At 40.1% G+C, this 19,487-nt stretch overlaps 1 protein-coding gene across 4 annotated transcripts in view; it reads left to right on the top strand.

Annotated features, from left to right (window-relative positions):
* neb (nebulin) overlaps positions 1-19,487 on the top strand; it is an 85,838-nt gene that overhangs the window by 39,516 nt on the left and 26,835 nt on the right. For 3 of the 4 annotated variants that reach the window (XM_090229990.1, XM_036974701.2, XM_090229989.1), the window contains exons 70-106: positions 104-208; positions 430-537; positions 632-943; positions 1,161-1,265; positions 1,457-1,555; positions 1,750-1,851; positions 2,131-2,238; positions 3,603-3,914; positions 4,649-4,753; positions 4,909-5,013; positions 5,233-5,337; positions 5,562-5,669; positions 8,660-8,770; positions 9,411-9,608; positions 9,768-9,872; positions 10,097-10,201; positions 10,322-10,426; positions 10,540-10,647; positions 10,812-10,925; positions 11,044-11,241; positions 11,653-11,757; positions 12,253-12,357; positions 12,629-12,736; positions 12,938-13,045; positions 13,371-13,478; positions 13,714-13,818; positions 14,043-14,147; positions 14,386-14,484; positions 14,640-14,744; positions 14,969-15,073; positions 15,267-15,371; positions 15,508-15,612; positions 16,074-16,178; positions 16,459-16,563; positions 16,758-16,862; positions 16,994-17,098; positions 18,223-18,327. In XM_090229990.1, the coding sequence (XP_090086116.1) occupies positions 104-208; positions 430-537; positions 632-943; positions 1,161-1,265; positions 1,457-1,555; positions 1,750-1,851; positions 2,131-2,238; positions 3,603-3,914; positions 4,649-4,753; positions 4,909-5,013; positions 5,233-5,337; positions 5,562-5,669; positions 8,660-8,770; positions 9,411-9,608; positions 9,768-9,872; positions 10,097-10,201; positions 10,322-10,426; positions 10,540-10,647; positions 10,812-10,925; positions 11,044-11,241; positions 11,653-11,757; positions 12,253-12,357; positions 12,629-12,736; positions 12,938-13,045; positions 13,371-13,478; positions 13,714-13,818; positions 14,043-14,147; positions 14,386-14,484; positions 14,640-14,744; positions 14,969-15,073; positions 15,267-15,371; positions 15,508-15,612; positions 16,074-16,178; positions 16,459-16,563; positions 16,758-16,862; positions 16,994-17,098; positions 18,223-18,327 (4,506 nt within the window). Of the gene's footprint in view, positions 1-103; positions 209-429; positions 538-631; positions 944-1,160; positions 1,266-1,456; positions 1,556-1,749; positions 1,852-2,130; positions 2,239-3,602; positions 3,915-4,648; positions 4,754-4,908; positions 5,014-5,232; positions 5,338-5,561; positions 5,670-8,659; positions 8,771-9,410; positions 9,609-9,767; positions 9,873-10,096; positions 10,202-10,321; positions 10,427-10,539; positions 10,648-10,811; positions 10,926-11,043; positions 11,242-11,652; positions 11,758-12,252; positions 12,358-12,628; positions 12,737-12,937; positions 13,046-13,370; positions 13,479-13,713; positions 13,819-14,042; positions 14,148-14,385; positions 14,485-14,639; positions 14,745-14,968; positions 15,074-15,266; positions 15,372-15,507; positions 15,613-16,073; positions 16,179-16,458; positions 16,564-16,757; positions 16,863-16,993; positions 17,099-17,528; positions 17,631-18,222; positions 18,328-19,487 lie in introns of all 4 variants that reach the window. The other variant, XM_036974698.2, reaches the window with a different exon arrangement.

The raw sequence follows: 19,487 nt of genomic DNA, 5'->3' as shown, positions 1-19,487 counted from the left end.
ACAGCGGAGATCGAGATTTTGTGAAATATAGAGCTAGTTTGCGATAACAATGGTTGGATTTATCATTAACCCTTTGATTGTGTGTGTTTGTTGCTTTTCACAGAGGAAATATAGAGAAGTTTGGGATACCGAGAAGACCAATATCCACCTGAACAATGACCTACCTTCTATAGTGCTGTCCAAGGCTAATGCTATTGCCATCAGCAACGTACGTCTGGTTCACTGAACGCTTTGCACATACTGTGTCTTTTGTTTAATTTAATCTATTTTCAGAGTGCAATGAACATATTCAGTCAGCAATAATATAAAGACATTGATTCAGATACACATATGAAGAAACCTATAGCGATTATTGGTTCATATGCATATAACAGTATGCCCAGATATTATTATTTGACTCACTGACTCAATGATCTTTCCATTTCATAGAAACTGTACACTAAGGATTGGGATGCTGACAAGGCTAAGGGATACCACATCAAGGAGGACGCCATCGCTGTGCTGAAGGCCAGGAAATCTAGAGACATCATCAGCGACGTAAGAGAAAATAACTGTGTCCATTTCATTTAGGTCACTTGATTCAATGGAGTCAGTGGAATTAACTCTCTGATCCCCCCCTGTGTTCACTCAGTACAAATACCACGAGGGCTACCGCAAGCAGGTTGGCCACCACATTGGAGCCCTCAGCGTCAATGATGACCCTCTGATCATGTTGGCTCTGAACTCAGCCAAAATTGCCAGTGATGCCCTGTACAAGAAGGACTTCAACAAGTCCAAGACCAAGTTCCACCTCCCAGTCGACATGCTGACCATTGAACTGGCCAAGAAATGCCAGGTCCAGGTCAACGACTTCAACTACAGAACTCGCCTGCACAACTGGACCTGTCTGCCAGACTCCACTGATGTCGTCCAGGCCAGGAAAACCTATGATCTGCAGAGCGATGTGAGTTCCTCCTTTTATCCCTCTATCATATTGTAATTATATGGTCATGATAATGTTTTATGTGCTATATTCGCCTGAGAGGATTTCAGAGACATCCTTATTGCATACATCTTTGTTGATTTTAACCCTCTGTTCAGTCGTATCTGGGAAAGGCAATCAGTATGTAATGGCACGTTGATCCCTATGCCAATACAAACACCCTGTTGTCTTCTCCCAGGCTGTGTACAAGGCTGATCTGGAGTGGCTCAGGGGATGTGGTTGGAACCCCCATGAGTCTGTGGAGGTGTTGAAAGTGAAACGCGCCCAAGCGGTCCTGGCTGACGTAAGTCATATAATATATGTCATGTAACAAGTACATATGTGAACTTGATAATAATTTAACAGTAATATATGCCACCAAGCGTCTGTCGTCTACCTGGTCATTTTAATTGTGGACAGAAAAAGGTTCATATGCAATGAAATTGATTGAAGCTTGATGTTGGTTTGACTGTTGTTGCCGATGTTGTCTTGCAGAGAGGTTACCGCGTCAAGTTGGATCAGCAGATGTTCACGGCTCCTGTGGACCGAATGGACCTGGTTTGCGCTAAGAACGCGGCAGATATCCTCAATGAGGTGGGTGGGGACATGGGCCAATTCTTACATGTTACAACACATGAAAGAATCACAATGTTTTTTTTCTGTGGGGAATGGCTATCAAAATGATGAAGTAAAAACGTTGGACTATTGAAGCAACTCTTAATAGAGCCAATAATAATCATCATAAGTACAATACTAGTCAATTGCTTTTGTGTTTTGATTTTGTGCAGGCTAATTACCGTGCACTCTGGCACACAGAGAAGACTAAGTACACAATCACAGACACCCCAGTACTGGCAACAGCAAGAGAGGTGGCCAAGAATCTCCATCCAGTAAGTTAACTCTTCTTTCTTTTACATCAAGCCTTTCCCTACACCCGCAATAACATCTGCTAAATATGTGTATGTGACCAATAACATTTGATTTGATTTGATCAGGGTGCTCAGACATTTGAAAAGCTCAAATTGCCTTTTCCAGTCTGAATAAATCTTCAACAATACTGAAGGTAGAGGGGAACTCGAAGAAGAAATGCTCATATGACGTGGTGTAGTCACAAAATTGTACCATTACTTCCTGTAATTTACGGCCCTATCTATCTTACCCTTTCACAGAAACTGTACACCAAGGACTGGGATAAGGTCAAAGCCACCGGCTTCTTCATGCCCGGAGATGCTGTTCCCATCAAGCAGTGCATCCACAACAATAAAGTCCAGAGCGATGTGAGTATCACCGTTTTCACCTTTATTTTAACAGGTCATTGAGGTCAAAAATACTTATCTCATCTGAATGGAAATGTAATGGAACAGTAAGTGTCCGTTCACTCCTGATAAAGATAACATTAACTACATCATTTACTTAAGTTCCTAACTTTGTAGTGTTTAAGTGCCTCAAAATATCCATTCACTCAATACCGCTTTAATTCTAAATGCTTAGATCTCTATTGCAGTATGTATGAATAAACAGTCAATTAAATCCCACTAAGTATGGCACTTTTGAATTTAATTTGATCATTTTATTAGGATCCCCATTAGCGGACACCATGACGTCAGCTAATCTTCCTGGGGTCCAACACAGACCTAAAAAGACATTACAAACAAATACAATTTACATTAAGACATAACCGACACTCAACAAGTTTGTTATGACTTCGACATTGTAGACAATTCAAATACCTGACAGGTAATACAGTAGATGCTCATCAGAATAAGTCTCTGTCCAGTCATATGGTGCATTAGATGTTCTTTTATTGTTTTATTTACTTTTGTCTCCTGAGAAATGTGAGTTGGTTAAGAATTCCATTCAGTGATGGCTCTGTAATTTACTGTAGATTTGAGGAGATTTGTCCTTGGTCTGGGGGTTATCAGATTACCTAAACTTGCCTGTGTGGTTTGGTGGTTATGTTTGTTGCGGGTATACACTAATTTGTATAAAAAGTACTTTGGTTTCTTGAAAAATATTACGTTCCTCAAGAAATTCAAAAGACTGCTAGTAATTTGCTTTCAACAGGAAGCCATGAGAGATGAATGCATTCCTTTAAAAAAAAATATATATATATATGGATAGAACAATGAAGAGCTAATCTGGGAGCCCTGTTTTTTAGGGGCTGAACAGTACTCGAAGTGTGACAGGAACAAAAATGAAATCACCTGATTCAAAATGCTGGATATTAAATACTCAGAACATTTTCTTGTTATAGAAATGCCGTTACCCATTTTAATGACAATGTTATCTATATGCTCAGACCAGGATAGGGCTGTGTCCAACGTGACGCCAAGTAGTTTGGTCTAGTGTTTAGAGTGTTGGACTAATAACTGAAAGGTTGCAAGTTCAAATCCCCGAGCTGACAAGGTACAAATCTTTTGTTCTGCCCCTGAACAGGCAGTTAACCCACTGTTCCTAGGCCGTCATTGAAAATAACAATTTGTTCTTAACTGACTTGCCTAGTTAAATAAAGGTAAAATGTAAAAATTTAAAAATTGTTCTTCAGGCATCCATTCATTGCCAAATTTTATTGAAGGTCACCAGCAAGTATATTTATTGTACCAAATACAATACTTTGACACTTGCTTGTTCTCTTTCACAGCACAAATACAAGGCAGAATACCGTAAGCAGGCTGGCCATCACATTGGAGCCCGCTGCGTCGAGGATGACCCTCTGCTCATGCTGGCTCTGAACTCAGCCAAGATCGCCTCTGATGCCCTGTACAAGAAAGACTTCAATAAGTCCAAGACCAAGTTCCATCTGCCAGTGGACATGCTGTCTTTCGAGCTGGCCAAGAAATGCCAGGTCCAGGTCAATGACAAACATTACAGGACCCATCTACACAACTGGACCTGTCTGCCAGACTCCACTGACGTCAAACAGGCCCGCAAAGCGTACGACCTTCAGAGTGACGTGAGTAGAATATCTCCTCTCTCTCTCTCTCTTGCCCCATCTCTCTCTCTTCTCTCCCCATCTCTCTCTCTTTCTCACCCCCACTCTCTCTCTCTCTCTCTCTCTCTCTCTTCTCTCCCCATCTCTCTCTCTTCTCTCCCCATCTCTCTCTCTTGCCCCATCTCTCTCTCTTCTCTCCCCATCTCTCTCTCTTTCTCACCCCCGCTCTCTCTCTCTCTCTCTCTCTCTCTCTCTCTCTCTTCTCTCCCCATCTCTCTCTCTTCTCTCCCCATCTCTCTCTCTTTCTCACCCCCGCTCTCTCTCTCTCTCTCTCTCTTTCTTCTCTCCCCATCTCTCTCTCTTCTCTCCCCATCTCTCTCTCTTGCCCCATCTCTCTCTCTCTCCCCATCTCTCTCTCTCTCTCTCTTCTCTCCCCATCTCTCTCTCTCTCTCTCTTCTCTCCCCATCTCTCTCTCTTCTCTCCCCATCTCTCTCTTGCCCCATCTCTCTCTCTTCTCTCCCCATCTCTCTGTCTTCTCTCCCCATCTCTCTCTCTTCTCTCCCCATCTCTCTCTCTTCTCTCCCCATCTCTCTCTCTTCTCTCCCCATCTCTCTCTCTTCTCTCCCCATCTCTCTCTCTTCTCTCCCCATCTCTCTCTCTTCTCTCCCCATCTCTCTCTCTCTCTCTAATAAAATCAGGAAAATACCTTGAGATGAAATTATGGTTTGTCTAACTCTCCTCTGTCGGTCTGCAGTTTGTCTACAAGGCCGATCTGGAATGGCTCCGTGGCTGTGGATGGATGGCTGCAGACTGTGTCGATCACGTCAAAGTTAGGAATGCCCAGAAGATCATGAACGAGGTAAGCTCCTCTATCTGTATCCATGCTGTTTTTGATGTGGTTATTGGTTTCATTGGGCACATTCTGCTCCTCAAATGTCAGTCATTAGTACTGCATGTGTTTGCTACCCTTCAGGGAATTCTTACCACGTCTCTCTCTCTACTGTCTTTTTGCAGAGGCTTTACAAGAAGGATGCCAAGGACAACTTTGCCAAATACACACATATCGTGGATCGTCCTGAGATTATCCTGGCCACCATCAATGCTTTTAACCTCAGTGATGTGAGTGAATCATTTTACTAGTTTAGCTTATACAGTATGTTAAGAAAAGCCAAAACACGACGTACAGTCTTTGGATGTCTCTTTTGTTGGATGCACGTTTTCTCTGTTTTAGATAGCCTTTGACCCATACCTAAGCTTAGAGAAACGTGAGGATGTCGTGTTGTGTGGGTTGTTTCGATTTGATCATGACCTGTGCCTATATGTCCTTCTGTTGTAAAGCTGAAGTACAAGGAGACCTTCAACGCAGAGAAAGGCAAGTACATCGGCTCAGAGGACACACCCCAGCTGGCCCATAGCAGAGAGGTCGCCAAAGTCATCAGTGAGGTAAAGTACTCTACATCCATATGATTTGGTATTCATAGGAACACCTACCTGCACAAATGTCAAATTTTATATGCAATTATATTTTTTATAATGTTGATAATAATTGTAATAATATTGTTGAAACTAATACATTTTATAATGATGACGTTATTTAAAAAAAAAAGTTTTATCTGTAACTTCTGATTTTGACATTGAGGATTGTTTTGATGTCATTTCATTTGTAGAAATACTACAAACTGGCCTGGGATGAAAGCAAAGCCACTGGTTACCAGCTCGACCCTCAGTACATTCCAGTAGTCGGAGCCAAGAAGAACAGGGAGATCGTCAGTGACGTGAGTCTAATTTACATCCTCTTGACAATCAACAATACAAATATTATGATTAACTATAAAGAATATGCTTCTACATCTGCATTGCTTGCTGTTTGGGGTTTTAGGCTGGGTTTCTGTACAGCACTTTGAGATATCAGCTGATGTACGAAGGGCTATATAAATACATTTGATTTGATTTGATAAGTGTAAGGGTTGCGTAACCCGTGGCAGGGAAGTCTGACGCAGGAGAGCAGAACTAAGTAATAGCCGAAGCAGTTTAATAGCAAAACCAACGGCATAAAGAGTAACAAGACATGAGTATAAAAAACCCTTTGCGCACCGGTCATCATGTGCACAAGCACTTACAATAAACAATTCTGCACAAAGACATGGGGGGAACGGAGGGTTAAATACACAACATGTAATGAGGGAATGAAAACCAGGTGTGTGGGAAAACAAGACAAAACAAATGAAAAATGGATCGGTGATGGCTAGAAGACCGGTGACGTCGACCGCCGAACACCGCCCGAACAAGGAGAGGGACCGACTTTGGCAGAAGTCGTGACAATAAGATATAAATAATACTTAAAGAGCAAAGGACACAACAGACTTTAGTACTATTACATCTAATTCAGATAGTTAACTGTATGTTTGTTAAATGATTAACTATAAAGAATATGATGATTATTACTATAAGATATAAATAATACTTAAAGAGCAAAGGACACAACGGACTTTAGTACTATTAAATCTAATTCAGATAGATAACTGTATGTTTGTTAAATGATTAACTATAAAGAATATGATGATTATTACTATAAGATATAAATAATACTTAAAGAGCAAAGGACACAACAGACTTTAGTACTATTACATCTAATTCAGATAGTTAACTGTATGTTTGTTAAATGATTAACTATAAAGAATATGATGATTATTACTATAAGATATAAATAATACTTAAAGAGCAAAGGACACAACAGACTTTAGTACTATTAAATATAATTCAGATAGATAACTGTATGTTTGTTAAATGATTAACTATAAAGAATATGATGATTATTACTATAAGATATAAATAATACTTAAAGAGCAAAGGACACAACAGACTTTAGTACTATTACATCTAATTCAGATAGTTAACTGTATGTTTGTTAAATGATTAACTATAAAGAATATGATGATTATTACTATAAGATATAAATAATACTTAAAGAGCAAAGGACACAACAGACTTTAGTACTATTACATCTAATTCAGATAGTTAACTGTATGTTTGTTAAATGATTAACTATAAAGAATATGATGATTATTACTATAAGATATAAATAATACTTAAAGAGCAAAGGACACAACAGACTTTAGTACTATTAAATATAATTCAGATAGATAACTGTATGTTTGTTAAATGATTAACTATAAAGAATATGATGATTATTACTATAAGATATAAATAATACTTAAAGAGCAAAGGACACAACAGACTTTAGTACTATTACATCTAATTCAGATAGTTAACTGTATGTTTGTTAAATGATTAACTATAAAGAATATGATGATTATTACTATAAGATATAAATAATACTTAAAGAGCAAAGGACACAACAGACTTTAGTACTATTAAATATAATTCAGATAGATAACTGTATGTTTGTTAAATGATTAACTATAAAGAATATGATGATTATTACTATAAGATATAAATAATACTTAAAGAGCAAAGGACACAACAGACTTTAGTACTATTAAATCTAATTCAGATAGTTAACTGTGTGTTAAATGATTAACTATAAAAAATATGATGATTATTACTATAAGATATAAATAATACTTAAAGAGCAAAGGACACAACGGACTTTAGTACTATTACATCTAATTCAGATAGATAACTGTATGTTTGTTAAATGATTAACTATAAAAAATATGATGATTATTACTATAAGATATAAATAATACTTAAAGAGCAAAGGACACAACAGACTTTAGTACTATTAAATCTAATTCAGATAGATAACTGTATGTTTGTTAAATGATTAACTATAAAGAATATGATGATTATTACTATAAGATATAAATAATACTTAAAGAGCAAAGGACACAACAGACTTTAGTACTATTACATCTAATTCAGATAGATAACTGTATGTTTGTTAAATGATTAACTATAAAGAATATGATGATTATTACTATAAGATATAAATAATACTTAAAGAGCAAAGGACACAACAGACTTTAGTACTATTACATCTAATTCAGATAGTTAACTGTGTGTTAAATGATTAACTATAAAAAATATGATGATTATTACTATAAGATATAAATAATACTTAAAGAGCAAAGGACACAACAGACTTTAGTACTATTACATCTAATTCAGATAGATAACTGTGTGTTTGTTAAATGATTAACTATAAAAAATATGATGATTATTACTATAAGATATAAATAATACTTAAAGAGCAAAGGACACAACAGACTTTAGTACTATTAAATCTAATTCAGATAGTTAACTGTGTGTTTGTTAAATGATTAACTATAAAGAATATGATGATTATTACTATAAGATATAAATAATACTTAAAGAGCAAAGGACACAACGGACTTTAGTACTATTAAATCTAATTCAGATAGTTAAATGTGTGTTTGTTAAATTATTAACTATAAAGAATATGATGATTATTACAAACAATCGTATAAACTGGGTGGTTTGAGTCATGAATGCTGATTGGCTGACAGTCGTGGTATATAAGTATACCACGGGTATGACAAAACATTTATTTTTACTGCTCTAATTACATTGGTAAGCAGTTTATAATAGCAATAAGGTTTCAGGGGTTGTGTCGTGCCTAAGAACAGCCCTTAACCGTGGTATATTGGCCATATGCCACACCCCCTCAGGCCTTATTGTAACTGCTAGTGGTTGCACATGTTGTTGTGGTAACGGAGCTCTTTACTCCCTGCAATCATTGATGACAATATCATTTTTGTTATTTGAAACTGAAACCTTTCAGGCTAAGTACCATGACGCCCATGAGAAGGCCAAGGGCCACTACCTGGCTGGCACCCTGGTGGACTTCCCTGAGGTGATGCGCTGTGGAGAACAGGAGAAACAGAAGGGCCTGGTAAGATATGATACTGCTATATTACTATAGTATATCTACACTATATCTAGTAAGATATGATACTGCTATATTACTATAGTATATCTACACTATATCTAGTAAGATATGATACTGCTGTATTACTATAGTATATCTACACTATATCTGGTAAGATCTAATACTGCTATAATTCTTTAGTATATCTCCAGTATATCTAGTAAGATATAATACTGCTATAATACTGTAGTACATCTACAGTATATCTAGTAAAATATATTATACTGATAACCTACACAGCATAATCTAGTAAATCACACACATGATAATCCGGTCGCTACAACAGCATCTCACCATTAAGAATTTGTTCTTAAATGACTTACCTGTATAAATAAACGTTTTAAAAGATACTCTGTTGGAATATGCCATATTTACTCTTTAGATATGGTTTCCTATGTATAATTCTATCGTGTTCTTCTATTTATTTATTTTTCTTCCATTTAATATTGTTTTACTTACGTATATTCTTATTTTGTTGTTGCAATGTAGAGAGGTGAACATGCATGTAAGCATTTAATTGTACTCTGTACAACACGTGCATAGGACAAATACACTTTCATTTGATTTGAAAATAATCCACACAGTGCGCTGTTCTTTCTTCCAGAGGGATTACCAGAAGGAGTATAACACCAACAAGATCAAGAACCACATCCCCGCTGACATCATTCCCAACGTGGTGGCTAAGAGGTCTCAGGACATGCTCAGTGATGTGCTGTACCGCACCTACCTGCACAACTGGACCTGCCACCCCGAACAGGAGGACGCTATCAGAGCCCGCAAGAACAACGAGATCCTGAGCGATGTAGGTTTCAAGATTAATAGATTTGAAAGTGTATTTCGCAAAAGGACACAACACATCTTTGGTTGGCTACACTACCCCACACTATCACAGTATTTGTAAAATCATATCAAATCCAACTATCTGAACTCTGCATTGTGGTATTGTCTATCTGTTCGCTAGGTGTACTACAAAGATGACCTGAACTGGATGAAGGGTATTGGTTGCTATGTCTGGGACACACCTGAGATTGTCCGGGCCAAGAATGCCTACCTGCTGCAGAGCGAGGTGAGTAGCAAGATAACTTACTGTCATTTATACCAATGATTTACCTAGTCTTTTGTTTGTTATTGATTGAATACCAGTCTATCATAAATGGATAAATACATATATATTTTATCATAAAAATACTTAAAGACAGTCAAAAAGAATAGTGATAGAGACTACTTCAAAAGGAGTATTCCTGCATGGGGACTATGGTTTATTAACCCTCTGCATTTGTTTTCTTGCAGCTCAAATACAAAGAGGAGGGTAAGAAGGAATTCAACAACTACTCCATCGTGACAGACACCCCTGCCTATGTGACTGCTATCCTGGGTCACACCTGGGCCAGTGATGTGAGTGTCAGATGTATTGTACAGAAATAAATACTATACTGTACTACACATCACGTCTTAATAGTATAGAAATGTATAAAACCCGCGTTGTATCAAAACATATGCTCTTTATCTCAACAGCTGAACTACAGGGAGGCTTACCATAAGGAAAAACATATGTATACCACAATTCTGGATACCTACGACTACGTACGCTACGCCAACCTCAAGCACATCTACAGCACCGTAAGTGTGGCTCTACTGTAGACGTACACTGTGTCTCCAAATACTGTCATGTTTACCTATTAGGATTGAAATGCTTCATTTATGATGTTTATGTTTTCTTTTGTGTCGTCTAGAAAACGTATACATCTGCCTGGGACCAGATCAAGACTAAGGGTTACACGCTGCCATCAGACTCCCACGCCATGAAACACGCCAAACAACAGAAGGTCATCCTCAGCAGTGTGAGTTCAACTTATCACCCGTTATAGACCCTTTTGACTTTTGATGTTCCTCATTTGCTTGAACTTGTTGTTTAGGATTATCAGTCGTCACATACGTAAAAGTTGCATTGTACATTGTCAAAGCCCACTACCCAAACCTACCCATATGATGTCCTCCCCTATAGGTCAAATACAGGGAGGATTATGAGAGGTTCAAGTCCCTCTACAGTCTGCCCAAGTCCCTGGAGGACGACCCACAAACTCTCCGCTGCATCAAAGCCGGACAGATGGGTCTTGACGTAAGTCTATCGCCTCTTTACTGTCTTCCATATGGCAGTCAAACACATTGATCTTAAATCAATGGAAATGTACACACACATGATAACGTAATGGTTTATGTACCCTCCCTACATGTAGCGCTTGTACAAGGCAGACTATGAGAAGACCAAGGCCAAGAACCACATCCCTCCAGACATGCTACATGTCTTGTCAGCCCGTCAAACTCAGAACCATGTCAGTGAGATCGGTTACAGGAAGTACCTGCACCAGTGGATCTGTATGCCTGATATGCAGGTGTACGCCCAGGCACGCAAGGTCAACGAGCAGCTCAGCGACGTGAGTCATCCGAACTTTTAATATTTTAATAAACTTTCTTTATGTGGAAAACTGTATATATTGGATTTTCACATTGCATTTAATCACAGTTTCATGTGAAGTTAAATTATTAAATTGAATTCAATTTTTTTCCTTACTTATTATAAACAATATTGTTGTTTATAATAACATATATATGAAATGTTCTTCGGGTAGACCTAGAGGACTTTTGTTTTCTTTAATTTTGGGTTATAGTAATTTATTTAGGATCCGGTAGTGTCAGAAAAAGTAACTAATATTGCTGATTACTTCTAAACTATTGTGACATAGTTATATATAGTTATATTAGGTAGTTCAAAGTTATAGTTCCCAAATGCTGTACTTCTTCTTGCTTGTCCTTTTGACTTCTATAACTTTCCTGTGGCTCCCCAGGTCTTCTACAAGGATGACCTGAACTGGCTGAAGGGAATTGGCTGCTATGCTTGGGACACCCCTGAGATCTTGCGCGTCAAGGCTGCTGACAACCTGCAGAGCGAGGTAAACTCCCTCCCCATGCCTCTCACCTATCTTTCCTCCCCTCCTCTCCTCTCCTCTCCTCTCCTCTCCTCTCCTCTCCTCTCCTCTCCTCTCCTCTCCTCTCGTCTCCTCTCCTCTCCTCTCCTCTCCTCTCGTCTCCTCTCCTCTCCTCTCCTCTTCTATCCTCTCCTCTCCTCTCCTCTCCTCTCCTCTCCTCTCCTCTCCTCTCCTCTCCTCTCCTCTCCTCTCCTCTCCTCTCGTCTCCTCTCCTCTCCTCTCGTCTCCTCTCCTCTCCTCTCCTCTCCTCTTCTATCCTCTCCTCTCCTCTCCTCTCCTCTCCTCTCCTCTCCTCTCCTCTCCTCTCGTCTCCTCTCCTCTCCTCTCCTCTCCTCTTCTATCCTCTCCTCTCCTCTCCTCTTCTATCCTCTCTTAATCTAATGACTAGAGGGAAATGATTCTCTCCACAGATGTGGACATTGATGTGGATGTATTTGTGTGTTTGTTCTTGTCTTTCAGAACAAGTACAGAGCCAAGGGCATTGAGGCATTCAAGGAGTACTCTATGGTCATCGACACTCCTACCTATGAAACAGCCAAACAGAGTGCTCAGAACCTGAGCGATGTGAGTACTGTCGCTAAAGCTTCTTCTTTTTCTGTCACCATCTTGTTGTTTTATTTAACCCTTATTTAATCAGAGTTCACTTCCTGGTCCAGGCTCTCATTTTTGTACTGTTTCTCTTCCCTACTCTGTCTCCCCTGTATATCCAACTGTCTCAATAAACTAAACTAAAAATTGTAATATATATATATATATATATATATATATATATATATATCAATTCTAATTATTTTCATGATGGAGCATATGAAGTTCTCTCCTCTCATGTTCTCAGCTCCACTACCGTAATGACTACATCACCAATGTCAAGGGAACTAACTCCTCCCCCGCTGTCACCGTTGACACAGAGAGGGCACGCCTGGCCAACTACAACCAGAGTAATGTAAGATATCGTCCATCCTCACTTCTTTTTTGGGGATCATTTCTTTACTTTAAGTACACTCTTACAAAACATACTCACTCGTAACTTTCAAAAATGCCTAAATAGTAACTACTCCCTCACTGTTTATAGAAGTAAAATATGCTTGTTTTATTATGATTCTCATATCTTATGTCCTTTTTCCTCTCTCATGATTCTCCTCAGAACTTCTACAAAGAGGCCAACAAGAACTTCATGCCTACTGGCTACTCTCTACCCCACGACAATCCTCTCATGAAGCAGGCTCAGCACAACACCATCGTTGTCAGCAGCGTAAGAAAGACACAACACTTTATTCAATGTTCATCTATTCGGTTTTTTTTACTTGAACCGTCCCCCCCAAAATAGAGAAAAACCCCCCACCTTGTGTATAAAATATGAACCATTAAGATTCTCATTGAGGTAATTATCACACCAAAAAATCTATTCAGATGCAAACGTTCAGTTACGAGAGGCACGCACTGTGTCACTCACACTTGTCTTCTGTACTGTAGCTAGGTGAAGTAGAAGGAAGCCTGTAGATGTAGTTACCATAAAATGTTATATATCATATCTCTATGGTAGGAACTCACACGTGGAATTCTGTTGTGTTGTGTAGGTGAAGTACAAGAATGACTATGAAAAGTCAAAGGCTACAAACTACACCCTAGACCCAGAAGGTGTCAGCTTCGTCAACATCAGGAACGCCAACAAGGTCACCAACCCGGTAAGATTACAAACGTCTTCTCCTCTACCCCCAGTAATTGGAAAAATATCATAATGGATGAATTATTGAATTTGATTGATGATCCATCTATGTGGCTATTTGTTATGAGTCCCTTGAAAGATATTGAGTCATTATAGCTGTGTACAGTCCAAGACCCTGGAATGTGGGCATCATTAAAATGATTATTTGGGGCGTAGTGGTGATGTTATTTCCCCTCTCCATCTGTCTGTCCCAGCGTCTGTACCGTGAGCTGTATGAGAAGGAGAAGGATAAGGTCCACAGCACCTACGACACACCTGAGATCAGACAGGTCAAGATGACCCAGAAGGCCGTCAGCGACGTACGTGACCTTTAGTCATCCTGTCATTATCACTCCTAGACTATTGCCATTGATGTTTGTTGCTATTACTTAGTGTTGATGCTTGCTACAAGACTAATTCCATCATGACTATCTCTGTTTTCATTCATACACTTCTTTTCAAAACGATTTGATTTGTTTGTTCTCTTTGCTGTGAAGTTTGCCACGTGTTCTAAGTACTGTGTGTCTCCCTTTGTTCCGTGAAGTTGTGTTACAAGGAGAAGTACTTCGCCAACAGAGGCACCATGATCCCCATGGGCCTCACTCCCCAGATGATACACTGTAACCACGTCAACGAGATCACCAGTGACGTACGTGGCCCAATAACATTCACTCAAAACAATGCAGCCAAGCAACTTCTGAAACATGCAATATGTAGGCTATACAACCAATGAAATATGTTTTTTTTCAATGAAAACTTAAGTTAACTTCAGTGAGGATACGGGAAGAATTTCATTGATAGGTTATTGTTACTTTACCAAATCCCTCCATGCCTTTTGAATGATTATACAGTAATGTAACCATTGTCTGTCCTGTTTCCATCACCAGCTGAGATACAAGGAGGACCTTTTGTGGCTGAGAGGCGTTGGCTGCTTCATGTATGACACACCTGAGATGGTCACTGTCCGCAACATTGGCAAGTTCAGGGTAGGTGGCCTTTCCTTTCTTTTTCATTTTATCATGGCTTCAATCAGCAATCAAAGGAGCTAAGTATACACAATCTGCAAATACTCTAAATAATATGTCTATACTAAGCTCATAATACATCTGCTAATCCATATTCATTTATCTCCCCAAAACAGGCCAACTATGATGTTGAGGCAAAGAAGAACCGTGCCAACTTTACTGTGGTCCTGGGCACACCAGAGTACCAGCGCATCACTGAGCTCAAGACCCACATGAGCAACGTGAGTCATCTTCACTATCATATCTCCCACCATTTTCCACATATATATATATATATATATATATATATTATTATATAATGTTATAATATACAGTACAATATATATTAACACAATACAGTAAAGCGTCCATTAACTGCCAATATACGAGGTTGATGCTTGTTGGAGACTCAGTTCTGTCTTTCTGTCTGAATTGGCAGTGTTAACCTTTAACCTCTCGTCCTCAGCTGAAGTACAGAGCCAAAGGCAATGTGGAGAAGAGCAAGTGCACCACCACCCTGGACTCCCTTGAGGTCCAGAGAGTCAAATGGGCCCAACAGCTCAGCAACAAGGCAAGTCAAAAGGAGATGCCCACAGCTTTTTTTTGTGTTTCATCTTAGCTCTCACAGATACATTAAACCTGCTTAACTCTTTGGAGGACTGATAGCTGTGTTAAGATTTCTATTGATGCCAACTTAAAGCACAACAATGACAGAAAGGTACAAAGAAAGAGATTTCTGACGTTTCTGTTAATGTTAATTACAGTTTATGTATACTGACCTGGCCTCCAAGGAGAGAGCCCACTTCACTCCGGAGATCAACACCCCCATAATGGACCACGCCAGGGCTATGAAGGTGGTCTTCAGCGAGGTAAGTCTTTCCAATGTCATTTCTCCAACATTCCTCTATCACCACTATATTGCCCTTCTTATGTCCCAGTATGATACCATAGTATTTGCCCTTCACCACTGCTCTAACACAGTTTCTCCTCTGTTTCTTCTCCCAGATCAAATACAAAGATCAGTATGAGAAGATGAAGCACAAGTACACCAGCATCCATGACACACCCATCCTGGTCCGGGCCAAGAAGGCCTACCTACAGTCCAGTGATGTGAGTATGCTCTCTGGTGATCCCTCCTCCGCCTCTACTGTCTTTGGTCTTTAAGTTGTCCTTCTTCCAAATGACTGACCTATGTACAACTCTCTCTCTCTCTCTCTCTCTCTCTCTCTCTCTCTCTCTCTCTCTCTCTCTCGCTCGCTCTCTCTCTCTCTCTCTCTCTCTCTCTCTCTCTCTCTCTCTCTCTCTCTCTCTCTCTCTCTCTCTCTCTCTCTCTCTCTCTCTCTCTCTCTCTCTCTCTCTCTCTCTCTCTCTCTCTCTCTCTCTCTCTCTCTCTCTCTCTCTCTCTCTCTCTGTCTGTCTGTCTGTCTGTCTGTCTGTCTGTCTGTCTGTCTGTCTGTCTGTCTGTCTGTCTGTCTGTCTGTCTCTCTGTCTCTCTGTCTCTCTGTCTCTCTGTCTCTCTGTCTCTCTCTCTCACTCTCACTCTCACTCTCACTCTCACTCTCTCTCTCTAGCTGCGCTACAAGGAGAGCTTTGAGCAGGCCAAGGGTCACTACCACAGCGTCAAGGATGCCCTGGACATCGTGTGTCACCGCAGGGTCACCGATGACATCAGCGAGGTCAGTGACCAAAACTGGTTGAAATGACATCCCTACAACCAGTTTACGAACAGTAATCTGTGTTTTAAGGAAGTCGTTTCAACCAGCTTTACCTGCTGGCTCAGAGCCACCCAATAGGATTATTTGGTATATTAAATGGACTCCATTTGGTATGTGGTTTTTGCCAAACTCTGTATGTATGTTATCATACAGATAAAAGACACTTCTCTGTCTCCACACAGATGAAATACTGTATACACATATGTTATCATACAGATATAAGACACTCTCCTTCACACAGGTCAAATACAGAGAGAAGTACAACAACACTCTGGGAACGTGGAGATCCATCCCCGACCGTCCCGAGTTCTTCCACAGCAAAGTCATCTATGATAACGTCAGCAACGTGAGTGGTGTCAAGTTAACATCTGAAAATACCCTCGCAGCATAATCACTGTATTGTCAATTCCAATACATTCCAGTGCTTACAATGTGTAGTTTACCATAGAGAGATCGCATTGTCCATTTCAGCGTATTAGAATACTTTAACCTGTATGTTTTTGCGTGACCCAAAACATGAATATATCTGTCTAACATTAGGTCAAGTACAAGGAGGACCTGGATTGGCTGAAGGGTATTGGCTGCTATGTGTGGGACAGACCTGAGATGGTCCAGGCTGAGAAGAACAAAAGCCTCTACAGTGAGGTAAGAATTTAGGAAAGAAAGAATTGACCACTACAAATTCAATAAGACCATTCTCAGATGTTATCTTTCTCTTCTCATATCCACAAAAGCTCTTTTCTCCTCTTCTTTTCCCTCTTCTCCTTTGAAAACAGAGACTCTACAAAGCAACTTTTGAGAAGAACAGACACCAGTTCAAGTACACAAGTGATACTCCATTCTTCCAGGCCGCCAAGAATGCCTCCATTATCATCAACGAAGTAAGTCACAGCTGCACTTTTGGAACACATTTATGCAAACTCATGTCGGTTTTAATTTGGATATACTGGATATATTTCATCTTATTTAAACGACCTTATGAAAACCAGATACAGTAATGAGTATAACATGTGTTCTCTTTCTCTCTCATTTGGATTCTCAGCTTTGAGGGTAACAGATGATCATGATTAGTTCAAAACATTTAGTTGATGTACTGTAAATGGTGATGAATGCACCATCCTTCTTCCTGTGGTGGTCCTAGCCACAATACTGTGTCGTTGTCACTCAAGTTTCTCTTGTCTGCGGTTCATTCCTCTATTTATCACATGCTATTAACCTTGACTTTCTTTCCTGGTAGTCTTCTTATTTCCTGACTGTCGCAGATCACTGTTTGTTTGTCAGTTGTCTTTAACTTTTTGACATTCTGAGCAGAGGCGCTATAGAGCAGCCTATGAGAAGACCAAGGATAAGTACAGCAGTGTGTTGGATGATCCTAGAAACCTCCTGGCTAAGGAGAACGCCAAGAATAGCCAGGTAAAGCTATGATTGGCCCGCTGCCGAGTCCCGCCCCCGTCCGCCTCCGTCTACTCTGGGCCTATCAGAACGCTTGCTTCTGAGCCCGGCGCATGAGGTCATCTGACTGCAGGCCTTTCCGGAGGTCATAGTCGCATGGCTAAGATGTCATCATTCGTGTTCACTTCTCTCTCTCTCTGTCTTTTTCCTTGCGCCACAGGTGTCGTACTCTGCCACTCAAATAGCCCTCTGTGGTGGTTTGAGTGAGCGGCTACACTTTCCTTGATCTGTGCACTCAGTGTTGAACCCGTAAACTTGGTTGAACCCTTTTCTCATGTCAGTTTTAATGACAATTGTCAAAAACAAATTCAGCATTGTCAAAACCATGAAATCTAATAAAAAGGCGTATTTGATTGATTGATTGAACCCAATTCAACCAGGTTTAATATAGCTGGGCGATTCACTCTGAGGGCACAAATCAGGAGGACACAACTCAGACTCCACGCCTGGGATCTTGGGAGCTCCTCTCTTGTCCACTCCGTCCTGTCTGTCCCACTGTCCCTGTCCTCATCCTCTGCATGCTGTGTTTGTTGGTGTGTGTCCCCGTGGACAGAAAAGATATAGGTCCAGGGCTAAAGAGCTGCTAAAGAATGGCTGCAATGAGCTGCTCCGTCCAGACATCCTCAGCGCCATTTGCCAGTCCAGCGCGCAGTGTAAGGTAATCATCCATTGGCTCGGTAGACCTCACCCCGTAAAGTCCTCAAAATGTCCACTCCATGCCAGTTTTCCCAATTCTCACTCCCTCCGGTTGTCTTCCCAGCTCCGCCCTCGCTAACTGTAGCTGTGGAAACCCATGCTGAACTCTCATTGGCCAGTGACTAGAATACCTCACCTCTGTCTGCCCCACATTCCCCTCACACCGCTGCTTCATAAACACTCCTGAATCCTCACTGATCTCAGAACCCGAGCTACCTAGCTTATCCCAAGTTATAATTCATCTGCCTATAACCCACATCACAAGTACAAACTGAACTGTCTAGAAATATGTTTTATGTCAAATTATGAACACAGTCAATAGATTTATTTTCATTTCATAGTTGAAATTCTAAATCCAAATGACAATTAAAAAAATACTACCATTATTAATCTCTAACCGTACTACTCATGTTCAATATGTATCCACACCAGATTTATCATCAGCAGGACATAGTGTAGAAACAGACAAGCTGATCAGGACATAGTGTAGATGCAGACGAGCTGATCAGAACATAGTGTAGAAACAGACAAGCTGATCAGGACATAGTGTAGATGCAGACGAGCTGATCAGGACATAGTGTAGATACAGACAAGCTGATCAGGACATAGTGTAGATGCAGACGAGCTGATCAGGACATAGTGTAGATACAGACAAGCTGATCAGGACATTGTGTAGAAACAGACAAGCTGATCAGGACATAGTGTAGAAACAGGCAAGCTGATCAGAACATAGTGTAGAAACAGACAAGCTGATCAGGACATAGTGTAGATACAGACAAGCTGATCAGGACATCGTGTAGATACAGATAAGCTGATCAGGACATAGTGTAGATACAGACAAGCTGATCAGGACATCGTGTAGAAACAGACAAGCTGATCAGGACATAGTGTAGAAACAGGCAAGCTGATCAGGACATTGTGTAGAAACAGACAAGCTGATCAGGACATAGTGTAGATACAGATAAGCTGATCAGGACATAGTGTAGATACAGACAAGCTGATCAGGACATCGTGTAGAAACAGACAAGCTGATCAGGACATAGTGTAGAAACAGGCAAGCTGATCAGAACATAGTGTAGAAACAGACAAGCTGATCAGGACATAGTGTAGAAACAGACAAGC

The sequence above is a fragment of the Oncorhynchus mykiss genome, chromosome 3, assembly GCF_057628025.1.
Source record: "Oncorhynchus mykiss isolate SJ-2025 chromosome 3, ASM5762802v1, whole genome shotgun sequence".
NCBI lineage: Eukaryota > Metazoa > Chordata > Actinopteri > Salmoniformes > Salmonidae > Oncorhynchus > Oncorhynchus mykiss.
This window is presented reverse-complemented; position numbering and strand designations above follow the sequence as displayed.